The 17,520-nt window shown below is 56.6% G+C and overlaps 1 protein-coding gene across 2 annotated transcripts in view; it reads left to right on the top strand.

The window, feature by feature from the left end:
• GLIS1 (GLIS family zinc finger 1) overlaps positions 1–17,520 on the top strand; it is a 247,793-nt gene that overhangs the window by 222,207 nt on the left and 8,066 nt on the right. For both annotated transcript variants that reach the window (XM_069592162.1, XM_069592172.1), the window contains exons 5-7: positions 2,446–2,607; positions 7,511–7,621; positions 12,625–12,757. In XM_069592162.1, coding sequence (XP_069448263.1) covers positions 2,446–2,607; positions 7,511–7,621; positions 12,625–12,757 — 406 coding nt within the window. The remainder of the gene's footprint in view (positions 1–2,445; positions 2,608–7,510; positions 7,622–12,624; positions 12,758–17,520) is intronic.

Here is a 17,520-nt window from a genome sequence, read left to right as displayed (position 1 = left end):
CACCACTAGAGCATGTTTCTAACCCACCCTTTGCCCCATGAGTGAAATGACAGCCCTGCCCCCAGGGAACTCCCAAACCCTCAGCCTGGAGGCCTGGAGAGAGGATAAGGGATGTACAGAGAAAACCTCAGCACAGCTCAGGGTGTGACCGAGGAGGAGCGGGAGGTTGAGGATGGCTTCTCCAAGGAGCCAGTGCTGGGGCGCCAAGAGTAGATGTCTGAGTGAGTGAAGAAAGGAAAGCCGTTCCATTCCCAGGGAACAGCTCCAGCAGGCCTGGGGGCATTCAAGTTCCCGACCCATTTGGGGTCTGATCACTCCCGTGCGGCTACAGCCTAACACGTGGGGTGTATGCAGATGGGAGAAGTGTCTGACCGTGTTGGAAGACTTCGAACACCAAGCTGAAGATTCTGAAAGATGTCTGAATTAAACTGTCAGCGAGTTGGAAGGGCAGGCGTCCCGGGAGGGTGGCAGCCCCAACAAAGGCTGTGGGGGTGGGGGTAGCTGTGCTGAGACGGACGACTGGCCAGACGGGTGCACAGGCCCCAGTGGGGAGATGATGTACAAGTCTCCAGAGTCGGGCGGACCCTCCCAAAGTCAGGAACAGCACGCAGTATGTGAGGAGTTTACTGCCCCCCACCTCAGACGCCCACCCTCCCGGCAAGGGCCAGAGAGGAACAAAGGGACCAGCTGGGGGCCGAGAAGTAGCCTGCCCTTCAGCTGCTCCACCTCACTATGCGTGAACCTGGCCCAGGCCTTGCAGGGGGTGGGGGCGTGGCTTGTGGCCTATTTACTCCCCAAACAGGATTTCCTTCTGGTTTTGATGCATGGAAAAGGCATAACATCTGGAAATAGGAAGCGGAACAGCTTCTAAAACCCAGCTGCGGGCACCTTGCCTTGGGCCAGCCCCAAGCAGAGCACGGCCTGCAGTTGCGGCCGGGCCTTCAAGGGACAGGCGCCGGGAGTGCCTGCCCCAGACCAGCCATTGTCTCTGAGTCCTTGTCTCACGTCTGTCCTGGCCTAGACAATGGAACCAGTGGCTCGAGAGAGGGAGCCCAGCCTCCTCTGATTTCTTCTTCTTAAGAGTCGCCTCCCCTGCCCCCTGCCCGTGGGAAGACAGGCCTGCGTCCTGTCCCAACCCTGGGACCACCCTAGGAAGCCTCCGTCTCTGAGGTGGGGATGTTGGGGCCGCTGGCTTTTTGACTGTTGTGTGGTTAAACCTCCAGCATCACGCCTGGACGGAGGGAGCAGATGCAGGCCAGGGTACCTCCTCCTCCTGCCTGTGGCAAGCGCCTTGGGAATGGAAGGCGGACAGTGAGGAGAAGCAGGAAAGGGCAGCCAGTCACACGGGGACCAGGGAATGCTCCTCGGGGCTGTGGGCCAAGCATCTTGCAGGCTGACGGGGTGGACAGACTGTGACGAGAGAGATAAGACATTCCTTGCTGAGTGTCTTGCAGGAATAAAGACTTGGCATTACCTGGCAGACCCCTGCTGCTGTGAGCCTCGGGTGGGGAGTCAAGAGGGGCCGGAGGTGTAGAGGGCTGGGTGTTTGAATGCCAGGCCTGCGGGGATTTAGGTGAGAGCAGCAGGGCCTCTTTCATACATCAGAGCCTCCTGGGGTAGCTGTGTAGAGGGTAGGGAGGAAGGAGTTTGAAGTTAGAGGACTCAGAGGGAAGAGATGGGAGCTGGACAGAAGCTGCCAGAATCGGCACTGTCTGTGTTCCTCTCTGTCCACCCTCACCCCCACCAGGGACATCACATGTGTGCTGTGCCCACTGCATGCTCACTGCTTGGCGTGGGGCCTGGTGCATACTTGGGGCATCCAACAGATAAACAGCCAAATGATAAGTCAAAGACTCTGAGTTTACAAGTGTTGTCATTGTTCTGACCGCGATCAGCATGATGTCATGTTCCAGGGGAGCAAAGCCCTTTGACAGTCAGTGTCCCACCCCTTGGGGCCTTCGTATCAGCCCTGGATGGTGGCTACACAGCTTTAAGTTTGTAGGCAAGGAAATAGGCACAGGCATATCAAGGGCACTGCTCAGAGCCTCACTGGGAGAGGACCCGACTAAAATCCAGGCCTTGGGTTCCAAATCTAGGGCTGTCTGCACCGGACATGTGCCTGCCCCCTGTCCATTCAGAGGGGCATGCCACTTTCAGACGCCATTGGAGGGCAGACCCGTCCAGAGACAGAAAGACCAGTTTTTTCTCAAGTCCTAGTGGCCATTTCTAAATCAGGGATGGATTATTTTCTGGACCCCACCAGACCTTCCCAGATAAGAGTCTAGGTCCTAGACACTTCACGGGGAGCTGAACTGGGGCACCGGGGGGCCTTGGGCAGGGCCAGGGGCTGGGGTTGTCAGGGGAGCAGATGCGGGGGCCCATTTCAGGGCTGGGCGGTGGGCCCCCCGGCGCCTGCAGAGCGCCCCTCACCGGCCTCTCCTGCAGTTCGAGGGCTGCAGCAAGGCCTTCTCGCGCCTGGAGAACCTCAAGATCCACCTGCGGAGCCACACGGGCGAGAAGCCGTACCTGTGCCAGCACCCAGGCTGCCAGAAGGCCTTCAGCAACTCCAGTGACCGCGCCAAGCACCAGCGCACCCACCTCGACACGGTAGGCCCCGGGGGTAGAGGCCGAGGGTGGAGGGCGGAGGGCAAGCACACCGCCATATTTGTCTAATGCAGGGCAGCAGCCACCTCCAGGCAGAAACCCTGCCTTCAGCCTTGTTGACATTTTGGGCAGGACAGATCTTTGCAGGGAGAGGGAAGTACCATCATTACAGGGTGTTTAGCCACATTCCTGGCCTCTACTGTTTTAGTTGCTAAGTTGCATCCCTGTGAACTCTTTTGCAACTCTGTGACCCGCAGCCTGCCAGGCTCCTCTGTCCATGGGATTTCTCAGGCAAGAATACTCGCGTGGGTTGCCATTTCCTTCTCCAGGGTCTCTTCTCCACCCAGGGATCAAACCTGTGGCTTCTGCTATGTCTCTTGCATTGCAGGTGGAGTCTTTACCACTGAGCCACCGGGAAAGCCTGTCCATTCGATAGGAGTGATTTCCTACTTCCCAGTGTGGCAACCAAAAATGTCTTTTAGTGTTGCCAAAAATCCTGGCAATTAAACTCTCACCTGGTTGAGAACCACCAGCCCAAGCAGTAGTGTGGGCCCCACTGAGCGGGGGCACAGGGCAGGGGGGCGGCGGTGCAGCTCACATCCTGCATCTTCTCCCCGGGCCTGTCAGTCACTCCCAAAGCCAGTCCTCCCTGCTCTTCCTCGCCCACCCCCACCCTGACCCCCGGCATGGAGACAGGCCAGAGGCTCTCCAGGGCCTTGCATATCTCCTGGGCACGGTGGTTAAGCCGTTGAGGGAAGCAGGGCCCAAGACTCCAGGCCCCTGGATCAGTGACCTGGGCCCCAGATGCCAGTGTGTCCACCTCCTTCCCTGTTTGTGCCAGTGTGATAGATAACCTGTGGCTCCGTCATAGCACCGGTCCAAGCATCCTGTGCTGTGCATGCAGACCTCAGCAGTTAACAGAGCACTCTATAACATCATCTCCCACCATCTCTGCCTGTCAGTGGGCCACGAGCCCATTTGACAGGTGAGGAAAGGGGGGCTCCGGGCAGTTCCCTACTCAGCCAGAAGGTGGCAGAGCTGACTGGGGTCTCCCCACAGTCTCACAGCACCTATGTGAGGGGATGCACCAGCCTGGGAGACCCCCGGCCCCTCAGTGCAGCAGAAGACGGGTCCATAGCCAGACTCCACATTTTGGACCACTGGCCTGTATCTCTGCTTTTTGTGCGAATGTTTGAGGAACTGTGCCGGTGGGGGCCTGGGAGACCTGTGTGGTCGTGCAGCCCAGCGTCTAGTACCCGGACATACAGATGAGGAAAGAGAGTCCCAGATGGGCGATTGACCCCTCCAGGGTGAGTCGGAGGCCACATGGCAACAGAAGTCAGAGCTGGAGGCCCTCTGGGGGTTCTATAGCTGGGAAAACCAAGATCCCCAAAAGATGGGGGAGGTGGATAGCAGAAAATAGCAGGGGAGTCATGTTTTGGGGCCTGGCCAGGCCCTGGGCAGAATGTTCTACACATCTCCCCGTCCCCTGAGATCACACACACCCTCCCCTAGTTTAATCCTAGTGACAAACCACAAGGTAGGGGCCTGTCCCCATTTTGCAAATGAAGAAACTGAGGCTCAGAGATGAAATCATTGACTGTCACATGGCTGGAAAGTGGGGGAGCTGGGATGCAACCCAGTCTGCCTGACTGCTAGTTCAGTGCCCCTTGCTGAAGAGGGGAGAAGAGCGGAGGGGATGAGGCGGGAAGGAAGAGCCCTGCCCGCAACGTGAGCCCGACCACTGTCCCCCCCACCCCCACCTCAGGCTTACTGGCTTGGGGGTGGGGACATGGAGTGAAGAGGTATGCTAACAAACCCCTCTGCCTCCATCATCTTCTCATGCCCAGCCCCTGGGGCCCTTGGCACCTATACCAGCCCCGAGAGGTACACATGGCAGCCCAGCAACACCAGGCCCCTCTGCACCCCCTCCCCCAGACCTCCCTCCAGGCATCTCAGGGTCACCTACCCTCACTTACCCCCTTCCTCCCCTCTCCTTACTGCATTTCCTGGCCCCAGCCCCAAAGCAACAGGCCTCTGGCCCCTGCTTGGTGTGTGAACGGAGCTCCGAGGGCAGGGTCAGGGCAGGCCCAGAATGAGCCCGCAGGGTTATCTCAGTACTGCATCTCCCCAGAAGGTCCTGGTCAAGCCTAGCCCCCGCGCCAGGCCCATGGAGATACCGCAGTGGCCCCCATGGCGAGGTTGCTTTCCCAGCACCCGAGGGCCCATGAGGTCAGCGCCATGCAGGCTGGGCCTTGTTTTCCAGAGGAGACCTGCTCATGTCCCCAGCTCCGCTCTGGCACCAGAGAACGTGGGATTCTCTCCACGGGCAGGGAAGCAGTGGAACAGGCTGGAGAGAGCCAGCCTGGGTTCTAATCCCAGCCTCCATCTGGTCCCAGAGGTCTGAGAACTGCCACCCAACCTCTCTGGGCTTCAGACACTCCTACCTTACAGGAGAGGGATGGGAGAATCAACTGAGGCGGCAGGTGTGGTGGCCAGACACGGGGTCTGCACAGCAAACTTGAGTCGCTGGCCTGCCTGTGACTTGCTGACTGAATGCCGACCAAATCCTGCCGCATCCCAGACACTCCGTGTGCAGCTCGAGTCCCGACTGCCGCAGACTGTCCTGCCCTGGCCTTGGCTTCCTTACAGGGAGGATGGGGGCGATAGTCTCTCCTTTGCCCACTTCCCTGGACCGGTCAGGGCTGCAGAAGAGAGGGGGCACCTTAGCAGAGGGGCGTGGGCACTGCATTGCTGCAGGATCTTGGGCAAAGCATCAGCCTCAGGTTCCTCATCTGTAAAGTGGGGATGCTTTTCATGGGGTGGGTGAGAGGCTGAAAGGAGATTGGAGTTGGCCAGCACTGAGCGCAGTGCCTGCACACTGGGGGTGCTTAGTATGTGAGGGGCTGTCTTGTGCACAGGTCGGGAGGGTGCTGTGAGGTGCTCGATGCTCACAGCACGGCCCTGAGTGTCCTGCTGTGAACAAGGCCTTGGAGCTGGTGCGGTGACTGCAGGCCTGGGGCTTGGCTGCTGCTTGGGACAGCCAGCCACAGGGTTTCCTGAGGGCTCCTAGGGGAGCTGGGCTGGAGGAATGTTCTACACACGTCAGGCCCTGGAAAAACAAACACAGAGATGGGCCTTGTGCCCTCTTTCCAGGCGAGGGCGCCTGCACACACGGAGCTCTGTTTGTTTGCTTTTTGACAAAAGCGTGTGGATTTGTATCAGCGTCCCCTGGGGACAGAGCCTGGGGCAGAGCAGGGCACAGCCCATGAGAGAAACAGCGTGTGTGTGTGTGTGTGTGTGTGTGTGTGTTGGGGTGGGAATCAGGCCCAAGAAAGAAGGGCCCTGTGGTGTGTGGGTCTGTGTCTGTGTCTCTGAGTGGTTGTGTGGGGGGCAGGTCTGAGGCCTGCCTCCCACCCCACCGTACCTGCCTTTCAGCAAGGCCAGCCTCTCACTGCCCTGTCTCTCTCTTTTCGCTCTCCTCTGATTCTTTAACCTGGCAACTCTCCGTGGCAGCACCAAGGTATGGCCGTCTGTTTCTGCTCCCCATCCCCAACCCCATGCTGTCCAGCAGGGCTGGCTCACCTTAAGGTTTAGGGGCAGTTCCAGTAGGCATGGCTGGTGGGGACATAGGCGTCATCTCTAAACGTCCCCCACCACTGTGTCCCCTGCAGTGGTTGGAGGCCAGAGGGCCTTGAGAAATCAGAGCTGCTGGATGTGTTCAGAAAGGGAGCCTTAGGGACTTGAAGCCCCAGTGGGAGCCAGAGTCCCTGAGCCAGGTCTCATGGAGGTTTGCTTCTACGGGGAGCTCAGAATTCAGTTAGAGCCACAGAGCCCCTGACCTGGAATGAATCAGAAGGGACCCTTCCTGGAAGAAAACTCACCTCTGAACAGACCCAGCCGCGCAGGTGGACACTGCTACCGGTGGAAACTCGAGAAGTGGTGGTGGGAACTAGACTCAAGGAGAGGTTGGAGAGGAGGAGACCAGAGCTGGGTGTGCTGGGATGGGAGGAGGGGTGAGGACTCAACCAGGGCTAAAGTCACAAAGGGCCTTCAGCACCCAGAGGTGGGTTGTATCCAAGGGCTGGCACTACAGGGACCATGGGGGGTTAGTAGGTGAGAGCGTGGCCAGACCTGTGAGAAAGGTCCTCTGGCTGTGAATGAGAGGGGAGACTGGAGGCGTAGACAGCACACGGGGTCTGGATAGGAACCAGGGGAGGTGGTGGGCACCGACCTGTTCTAGAAGATGAATGGGGCTCCAAGGGAAAGGGACGTGAAGGGCACTGATGCCCAGCCTACCTGGGGCTACACCTGAGACCCAGTACCCTCTGGTCTCCTGTGCTTCTTGGTTTGAGGACCTACAATTCTCATAGCCTGGGGACCAGTCTGGGGACTCGGGACCCACTGCAGGGTCGGTCAATGCTCCGAGCCTGGCCTCCGCTCTCCAGCTTGGTTCATGTTTGTGTCCCGTTGCCTTGTGCTCTGCCCGACTCCTCTCCTTCATTTTCCTCCTCCCCCTCCACAAGGCAACCACCTCACTCTGCTCCTTTTTCACTTGCTGCTTCTCTGCAGCCGTGAGCCACAAAGGGTGTTCTTTTCTCAGAGCTGGTGTCAGAGGTGGAAGAAGTCTTAGAACTTGGCGGGGGGGGGGGGCCATGTTGCAGAGGAGAAAGTGAGAGTCTGAGAGGGGAGGCAACTTACCTGAGGTCCCAGGATGAGGGCAGAATGGAGACACAGACGCCTCCTTCACTGCCAGGCCAGGCACCTTCCCCCCACCAGTGGGCAGGCCTGAGTCAGACTCCTCCTGGCCTAGGACACAGGGAGGGATAGGACATGAGCCACACAGAAGGGCGTACGCCTGGCGGGTGCCCCCCACTCACCCCGCCTCTGCCCTCTGATGTTACAGAAGCCGTACGCCTGCCAGATCCCTGGCTGCTCCAAGCGCTACACAGACCCCAGCTCCCTCCGCAAGCACGTGAAGGCCCATTCGGCCAAAGAGCAGCAAGTGCGCAAGAAGGTAAGAGGGCTCCGTCCCAGGCCCATCTCCGCAGACAACCCCCCTAGCCTACCCAGCCTCCCGTCCAGCATCAAGGCAGGCAACGATCACACTCACTGCCTGCATCCAGCCTTCTACACCCAAGGGTGCTACTGTCCTCACCCCCGTCTGCCTCCCACCAGCCCAAGTGTCAAGATGGTCCATGACTTACAGTGATTTGTTTTCACAAGTTCAGTAGAAACCACGCTTTGAAGTTTGATCTTCTCCGTGACTTAACAGTGGTTTGACTTCTGATGGTCCAGCTTACAATTCTTCAGCTTTACAATGGTACGATGGTATTTTCACAAGTTCAGTAGAAACCACACTTTGAAGTCTGATCTTCTCCGGGGCCTGCGATGGGCAGGATCTTCTCTTGTGATGTTGGGCAGCGGCAGCTGCTCGACCACAAAGGTGAACAACTGATACACTCACAGCCATTCTGTTCCCAGACCACCATTCTGCTTTTCACTTCCACTACAGTATTCTGGAAGTGAGCTATTCGGAAGTGAGCTATTCTGGAAGTACGTTACATGAGCTATTCGGCACTTTGTTTAAGACAGTCTTTGCCTGAGGTGATTTTGCCCGCTGTAGTCTTGCATAAGTGTTCTGAGGAGCACATTTAAGGTAAGGGAGGCTACACTATGGTATCAGATAGGCTCAGTTCAGTCACTCAGTCAAGTCCAGCTCTTTGCGACCCCATGGACTGCAGCATGCCAGGCCTTCCTGTCCATCACCAACTTCCAGAGCTTGCTCAAATTCATGTCCATCGAGTCAGTGATGCCATCCAAGCATCTCATCCTCTGTCATCCCCTACTCCTCCTGCCTTCAATCTTTCCCAGAATCAGGGTCTTTTCCAGTGAGTCAGTTTTTTGCATCAGCTGGCCAAAGTATTGGAGCTTCAGCTTCAGGATCAGCCCTTTCAATGAATATTCAGGACTGATTTCCTTTAGCATTGACTGGTTTGATCTCTTTGCAGTCCAAGGGACTCTCAAGAGTCTTCTCCAACACCACAGTTCAAAAGCACCAATTCTTCGGTGCTCAACTTTCTTTATGGTCCAACTCTCACATCCATACATGACTACTGGAAAAACCATAGCTTTGACTAGATGGACCTTTGTCAGCAAAGTAATGTCTCTGCTTTTTAATATGCTGTCTAGGTTGGTCATAGCTTTTCTTCCAAGGAACAAGCATCTTTTAATTTCATGGCTGCAGTTACCATCTGCAGTGATTTTGGAGCCCAAGAAAATAAAGTCTATTACTGTTTCCATTGTTTCCCCATCTATTTGCCATGAAGTGATGGGACCGGATGCTACGATCTTCATTTTCTGAATGTTGAGTTCGGTAGGTTAGCTGTATTAAATGCGGTTTTGATTTTTGATATTTTCAGACCTTGATGGGTTTATGAGGCCATAACCTCATTATAAGTCGAGGGAGGTTTGTACTTCCTCACTCTCAGCCAGAAGACATTTATCCCCCTACCAGCTCCTCTCTCAACCATTTGCTCAGGGCTCATTTATAAACATTTGACGTCCCCAGCATTCAGGAGACAGAAATAAAAACCTTGGTCCTTACCTTCAGTGGGGACCTGGCAGTGAGAGACAGATAAACATGAAGGGATAAGTCGACACAATATGACAAAGACCGCAATAGATGTGTGCAGAAAACAGTCAAAGAACCGGGAAAGGGCTTTGGCCTATCCAGGGGAACTGGAGGGTCATGGAAGAAGTGACATGGGGCTGGGGCTGGGGCTGGGGGCAGTGGTATGCAGCCTCCTGGCTCCTGGCACCGTGGCCTTGGGCCTGTGTCTTAGCGCCTTTGTTCTTGTCTTCAGCTGTCAGATGGGGCATAGAGGACTTGCTTGTAAGGGTTCTCATGAGGATTAAACGAGGAAATCTATCTCAAGGGTTTTTTGACCAGTACTTGACCCAAAGTAAAAGTTCCGAACAGAAATCAGAAGGCGTTGTCATTAAGTCTTAAAGAAGGAGTAAGCACTGGGCCTAGGAAGATGGGCCCCCAGAGAGTGGCAGAAGCTTGAAGCAGTGTCTGAGGCCGGCTTCACACAGTCCCTGCCTGTCTCCGGGCTGAGCAGCGAGGCCCGGAGGCTGTGGGGGTGGGGTGACAGGATGCCCCTGCGGAGGTGGCAGGGCTGTCCTGAGAATGGGGGGTTCCATCGAGGGCTTGTAGGCAGAGATGGGACAGATCACCCTGAAAGGTGGCACTGGGGGCTGTGTAGAGAATGGGTCGAGATGGGTAGAGGGAAATTTGAGACAAGGAGGCCACTGCTGGGGGCAGGAGAGACATGGTGGGGAGGGTGGGGGCTGATCTGGGGCAGGGTGGGAGGGGAGGAAGAGGGACTGGGCTTGGTGACTGCTTGGCTGGGTTGGGGGCGCCTGGCAGGAGGAGCATCAGTGTCAGAGGTTGGGGGAGCAGGATGCATGGATGGTGGTCCCCTTCACCAGGATAGAGAATCTGAGAAGCAGGCTTGCAGGAGAACGCAGCGGGTTTTGTTTTGGACAGGAGGTGTGTGAGCCGCTGAGGGACCCAGTGTGGTTGGAGGGACAGGACTGCAACTCGGGGCAGGACCTTACCTGCCACATCTCCCGAGGACCACTGGGGCCACAGGTGCTTGAGTGCCAGGGAGGGTGTGTCGGGGGGAGAGAAACACCAGAGGCCAGTCATCAATATGTCAGAGGAGGACAGAGCGGGAAGAGCCCATTAACTTGTCTAGCAGGATTCAGGAGCAGCTCCTGTTCTCCAAACAGTGTTCTCAGAACTGTGGATACAGTGTAAATAGGGCAGAAAAAGGCCTAGAGGCTGGAGAAGTCGACTGCTGTATAATCTAGGGGATGGGGTATGCAGAAATGGGGTGCTAGGAGCAAGCAGACCTCAGTGAAAGAAAACTGGGGAGGGGACAGCTTGGCGCGGGAGCCCCCGGAAGCTGTAGAGCAGAGGAGGAGCGTGGCCACCGCATGTGCTGTCAGCTTGCGGGGAGCACAGCACAGCCACATTCACCCTGAGGAGGGAGGGATGAATCTGGTGCTTCACAGGCCGTGTCTCATCTAGTCCTCACTATAATCAAGAAGTGGGAGATTCCTCCCCATTTTAGAGATGTGGAAACTGAGGCTCAAAGCGGTAACAAGTCTGTCCAGGGTTGTGTGGTGTGGGAGGGACAGAGCCAGACCCATCTGCTTCCAGGGCACAAGCTCTCTCCACTGCTTTCAGGTTGAGGAGCCTGGGCAGGGACGGGGAATGGCCTGGGCTCCACGCCAGGGAGGCTTCTGTCCCGAGCAAACTGATGCCCAAGGACCAGAATCCTGCCCTGGTTTTCCCAGGCCCCGTGCTTGGCTCTCACTGAGCCCCTGGGACCTGGGGCCGCAGATCTGCAAACTTCCCAACAATAAGCATCCATTAAAAGCCATCGGGGATGATGTATCTTTCTGTGTAAAGCGACCCTTGTATTATGACAGCTCCTTGGCAGCCCTGCTGCGTTTCAGAGAGAATTAGAAATGCTTTTCTTCCTTAATTCTCCTCTCCCGCTGCTCCTAATCCGATCGACATTGCGGTCTGCAGGAACATGCCTTGGCCCTCTTTTGCCAGAAACTTAATTTACATGGAAAACAGCTGCTGGGTCAGGGAGCCGAGAGCCCTTCGGGAGGCTAGGCATGCCTTCCCCGGGCCTGGGTGCTGGCCCGGCTGGCCTGGGAGGGTGGAAAGACCCTCAGGCTGACTCCCAGCTGCTGTGTGATATGCAACAAGGCTCTTGCCTTCTCTGGGTTGGTTTTGTCCCAGTTAAAATGAGGATCTGGGCGAGTCAATCTTCAGGACTCTGACAATCAGCTTTGGGATTTCCCTGGGAGAAGGAACCCTTCCCATCCTAGTGCACACCCCCTCATCACTTGAGGACCCCTGTGCCCGTCTGGTCCCAACTGGAGATGTGAAGATGTTCTGAGGGGTCAAGCTCAAGTCTATATTTAGGGATAGCTGAGGACGACTGGCCAAAGACTTGCCAGCCCCATTGTGCTGTTAGCTGACACCCTCAAGGCCGGGTATCGACTCAGCGGGTCCACCGTCACGTGACCGTGGGGACTCGGCCAGTGGAGTGAGCCGGCCCTTGACCCAACACCTTCAACCGCTGTTCACACCTGTCCTCTCGTCACCCCTCTCAGCAGCCTGGCCTGAGGGGTGATTATTGCTGCTTAGTCCGGCAGGAGCAGGGAGAGTCAGAGAGGGTATTTGTCCAGTGTCACACAAGGCGTAAGAAGACATGGAGCAGGACTTGGGTCCAGTCTTCTGTCCCCAGCCCTGGACTGTTTCTGCTGCATTTTGTGCTGGGAAGGAAGAGAGATGGGAGTGGGGAGGAAGGAGGCAGAGACACTTACTGCACATTCGCTGTATCCTACTCCGCCAGTGTCAGTCAGCCCAGCCATGGCCCAAGAACCTGCCCCACAGACCTCCAGCCTCCTGGGAGGCCCAGCTGCTGCACTTTGATGCCCTCCTGGCATCTGTGCCAAGGCCACACCCCCAGCGGGGGCTCCCAGCTAGTGACAGAGCCTGGCAGGCCCTGCAGGGATGTGAAGCAGGACCCCTTCCTGGGAGACTTGGGACCCCACAGACTTCCAGCAGACTTAGGCGCCCTGAGGACTCCCTGGTCCCTGGGCTCCCAGTCTAGGGAGCTCCCACCAACTTTCTCTCTCCCTCTTCTTCCTTCTGTCTGGTGGCTTTCCCAGCACGCCCAGCTCTCCCTCACCTATTAAAATCATTGCATGCTCGATCTCGCCTGAGCATCTGCTTCTCAGCCCTGAACTAACGCCACTCTCACTGTGTCCGCAATTAGCTCCATCTGACAGCTGAGGAAACTGAGGGGCAGTGAAGGAGGGGTCGTGCCCTGGAGCCACCGTCCTTCCTGCCCTGTCCCCTAGAATGAGACTTGCTGGTGGGCAGGTGGTCTCGTGCTAACCCCCTCTCTCCCTCTGCTCACTCCCCAGCTGCACACGGGCCCTGACGCTGAGGCTGACGTCCTGACCGAGTGTCTGGCCCTGCAGCAGCTCCACACGTCCACACAGCTGGCTGTCAGCGACGGGAAGGGTGGCCGCGCCCTAGGCCAGGAACTTCTCCCAGGTAGGCAAGCGGGGAGGCAGGGCTGGGGGGGCCCTTTCTGCACCCAGCCCTGCAGGCAGACAGCCGTGCTTCGTGGGCAACAGGGGCCACGTGGACACGACCTGCTGGAGGCGCCCTCTCCTTAGAACTTCATTGCCAGGCAGCTGATCTCCCCAGGTGTCTGTTCCTTCATACCCACTCCTCTGTGACTCACCATTGCCTGTGGGATGAAGCCCAGGCTCCTCCCAGGCCTCCTGGGGCCTAGGTGTTCCTGATGGCCTCCTGCCCCAACCTTGGCGCATTGGATGCGGTTCCCTGAGCACACCAGGCTCCCTCTTGCCTGGGAACCACTGTACACACCTTGCCAGCCTCCACTCCCTGCACCTTCACTGCGGCAGGTCCTGCACTTTCTTCAGGACCCACCTCAGGGTTCGTGCCGGGGCCCCAACTTAAAGTCCCATGGACTCCCCACCATGATTCCTTGCTTCAGAAGAGAAACCCGGAGCTCTGAGAGGATGGGCAACTTGGCTGTAATTGCTTCCAGCTCATCAGAAGATAGGGCCCCCCCAGACCTCTGGGACCCTGCCACCCATCCATCCAGATGCTCAGAGCCTCCGGTGCAGCTGAGACAGCCTGTCTGCCCCTCCCAGCAGCCGCGGGCCACGGGGCAGGTCTCAGGCCCCGGCAGGAATTCCTGGCTTCTTGGGAACCCAGCCCAGCAAGGGGCAGGGTAGCCTGTGGATTCCAGCTGACAATTCTTGTGCTCTGCCCCTTTCCCCACCCCCCCCCGAAGAAACCACAGTATCAGAGCAGAAAGCTTTTCCCATCCTCTGGGATTTCTTGAATTACCCCAACCATTTTAAACATTTTTATTTTCTAGTTTTTTAAAATTCTTCCCCCTCAGCCTTAAAGTTGTAGCATATTTAAAACTCCATCAAAGCACTTACCAAATAGCCTTCAGAAAAGAAGATATTTCCCCTTTCTCTAGGTTGCCCTTCACAGGGTCTGTGCTCAGACAGATCCACAAGGATGAGGACACCCCAGGAGGATGGATCCATGGAGGAGGGACCATACCCATCTCCCTCCAGCTAGGGGTCCCTTCTGCCATGGCTGCACCTCATAGGGTCAGAGCTGCTAAAATAGAGGGACCCTAGTGGAGAAGAGGCCCTAGAGACGACTCAGTCTAGGGATGGAGGTTTGTATCTCAAACGCCAGCTGCCTGGGGCTGAGCTCTGTGTTGAGAAGGCTTCTGAGGCTTAGCAGGAAAGAGGGCTGGGACTGGTTAGCAATGGCTGCCCTGGGACAGAGGGGCAGAAGTCCTATATATAGCTGCATCGTTTCTATCGTGGGAGGACTCAGGAAACGGACTGGCCTAAGGTCATCCAGGAAGGTCAGCAACAGATCCCATTTGGAAGCCTGTTCTCCCAGGTACTAGCCCAGGGCTTGTCCCGGGGAGAGCAGTCAGGGCCAGTGACATCTCTTGAGCACCTCTCGGGCTGGTTACTTTACAACATCATTTCATCCAGTCCCGAGTGAGCCCATGCTGCAGATGAGACACAGATTCACTGAGGCGGCGGCGTGGATGGAGGGGCACTGGGGTAACACCAGGCCTGCCCAGGCCTGCTCTAGCCGTGGGTCAGCAGCGTCTCTGCTGCTTGAGCCTGAGTTCCCCACCCCTCCCCAGCAGCCTGCTGTGACACCAACTGTGGCTGTGGATATGTTCACTCATATAAAACCAATGTGACGGAGAGTTTTATCATTATTATTGTTGCTCACGGTGAAGGAGAAGAGTAGCTGTTCACTCATCCGTCTCGCGATAATGCAAAAGCCATCGTTTATTGAACATGTGCCAGGAGCTGTTCTAGGGACTGCACATGTATGTGTTAACTAACATAATCCTCATGTCAGCCTCATAAAGTACATATTAGCATGCACTTTCTCTTCCAGACAAGGAAACTGAAGCCTTGCGAGCTTAAGTAACTTTTTGCTGAGGTTCCACAACTAGTAAATGGCAGAGGCCGATGTGAATCCAGGCCATTTGGCTGCAGGCCATGCCCTTAACAAGCTGTCGGCTGCCTTTGCCGTGGTGTACGTGCGTGTGCGTGCGCGCGCGTGCGTGCGCGCGCACGCGCTCAGTCATGTCTGACTCTTTGCGACCCCACACACTGTAACCCGCCAGGGTCCTCTGCTCTACCTTGCCATACTGAGCACCTGTTGTGTTCCAGGTTCTGTGCGGGTCCCTGTCCTTGAGCTACTTCCAGCGCAGCGGGGAGAAAAGGGCCCGCCAGGCAAGCTCAGGAGTCCTGGGTCCCCCTGGGGCCATCAGGTTCTCCTGCAGACCCCACGGCGGATGCCTCAGGCACAGTTGGGAACAGATGTTAGGGCCAGAGGTTAAGTGCTCGCGGCTGATGATTGATGACGCTGATTTACAGCCTGAAGTGGTGCGTTCTGGGGAGAGACCGATCAGGCCCGCCTGCTCCTTATGATAACGGTGGTTCCCTCCTTCCTGCCCACTGTCCGCATGTTCAACGTGCCTGGTTCACACACTCAGTTGCCCACCGTATATTTGCCCTCAGGGGGCTGGACAGGGAGGCACCTGGACCGGGGCCGGGCAAAGGCAGGGGAAATTGTGGACGAAGAGTGCAGAACAGAGGGGTGAGGTTAGGGAGCGGCTGGTGAGAGTGGCCTCCAATCTTCACTGTCTGACTATGTGAAGCTCCCCCGAGCTTGCCTCTCATCAGGAAGGACCAGCTCTCCTCACGGGAAACCCTCAGGAATTTACCTGGCGGGCCTCCTTCAAGCCGCCCCAGGTAACGAGATGGGCAGTGAGGACGTGAGAAGCATGAGGTCAGCACGGCTGAGGGGAAGGGAGCAGGATTTATCAGGATTCTAGGCCTTCCCAACTGTCAGGCCCCCAGATTGGTTCAAGATGGCAGGCGAGGAGGTGCTACAGAGAGTGGCGAGTGGAGCGAGGCGGCAGCAGCGCTGAGTCAGGCCCTGTCCGCAGAAGCCCCCCTCCCGCGCCTTCCTGACCAAGCTGGGAGGGGTGTGCGGCTGAGGGAGCAGGCAGATGGATGGGTGGATGGGTGGTGTCCGTGGGGGCCGAGATCCCCGAGACAGGGGCCAGGAGGGACTTGGGCTGAGAGGCAGAGGGCCCCCAAGAGCCCATTCAGAGCCTGGGTCTCACAGCCTGGCAGTGAAGCCCGCGCCAGAGGCCCCTAGCCTGACGGGCCAGCGCCTGAGCCAGAGCCCAACTTTAAATGAACTTTCTCTTGGTGTCATTTGGGAGGACAGATTAGCTGCCCATTGCATGACTTTTGGCAAATTACTGAGGTTCTTAAGACTTCATCTTAAAATGAGATCATGTTATCTCCCCAGCTGACAGTTGTTGAGATGCTTAAACTTGATAGTGTGGGGAAAGACCTTGACGTATAGTATATTCTTAATGAACTGTTGTCGATAATAACGCATTTATTGTAAGAGTAGAATTTCACCGAATATAACCCTTCCATTGAATGCCTGTTGCTCTAACTCTAGGCCAGGGTTGCAGACTGCCTGGTCTACACACGGTGCCGTGCCATAGTCCCCACCACTTCTATCACCATCCCCTGCCAGTCCACTCATTCTGCTCCCTGCTGTGCCACCTAAGGCACTGACCTTGCAGTCCCTGCCCTTGTCCTGCTCAATTCCTGGTAGTAGTTCCCTGACTCGCAGGCCTGGGGTGGGCTAGCCTTGGAACCCCAACCACCTGAGAAAGGAAAAGTTCCTCCTTGACCCCACCCCTGAGAAGAGTGTGCTCTGTTCCCAGTGGTCCTCACGAGGTGCTGAGAGCATTGAGTGTGGACCCTCGGGATATAACAGCTGAGCCCCCGATGCAGTCTCAGTGCAGCTCAGGGCCCGGTCCCCAGGTCCACAGAGTCCTCCCAGGGCATCGACTTGATCAATTGATTTCTGGGAAAATGATGTCAATTTCTATGAAAATCGGTAAACGTGGCAGATTAAAGAGGGGGTGCAAAATTGGCCCCATGTTTTTCGGATAAAATAGGGAACATCAAAAAATTGCAACCCTTGCTGTGACCTTCTTAGGCTCCAGTCCCAGAGGAGGGGCTTGTTCTCCTCTCTAATTCAGGTTCCTTGGGAAGGTCTTCGGGAAGCGCTGGCCTTGGTCCGTGCTCGCAGGTCCTCAGTGGGGTCCCTGGAGCAACATGTGACTGACATGTGCCAGTCATGATACATGTTGACCCCTTCCCTGAGCAACGCGTGTCCCCCATTTGATTCATTAGCCGACCTTCTTCTTAACAAGGGCAAGACCTTTGGGAGTAAAAGGTGATAAAAGGTGGTCCCACTTGCAGGCGTCTTCCAGAGGTTTAGAATCTGAGACTCGAGCATGGCTGACACCTGTGCTGAGTCGAGACCCTTGTACAGTGTACATCCCACACAACCGTCTGTGACATCGCTTTCCCCAGGTCTCCCAGGCCAACCTGCCATCCAGCTAGCACAGCCGTCCTGTCTCTGGAACCCCTCACGGCAGACATCCAGGCTCTCCTCGCACACCTGGGGACGGGCAGTTCATTTTCTCCAAGGGCAACCTGTGACCCTACTGCAAATCTGCCTGTTAGCAGGAACCGCCAGGCCCAGAGCTCCAGTCTCCTCTCAAGCTTCCCTTCATCCCAGGTCTCTGTCTACTGGGGCTACATGGAGCAAGCCCCTTCTTTCCTAGAACAGTTCCAGAGATTTGAGGCAGCTTACTCCATTCAAATCTGCCTCTGCCCCAGTAAATACAC

The sequence above is a fragment of the Ovis canadensis genome, chromosome 1 (assembly GCF_042477335.2).
Source record: "Ovis canadensis isolate MfBH-ARS-UI-01 breed Bighorn chromosome 1, ARS-UI_OviCan_v2, whole genome shotgun sequence".
Classification (NCBI taxonomy): domain Eukaryota; kingdom Metazoa; phylum Chordata; class Mammalia; order Artiodactyla; family Bovidae; genus Ovis; species Ovis canadensis.
The sequence above is the reverse complement of the archived record's forward strand: the minus strand, read 5'-3'. Positions and strand labels throughout refer to the sequence as shown.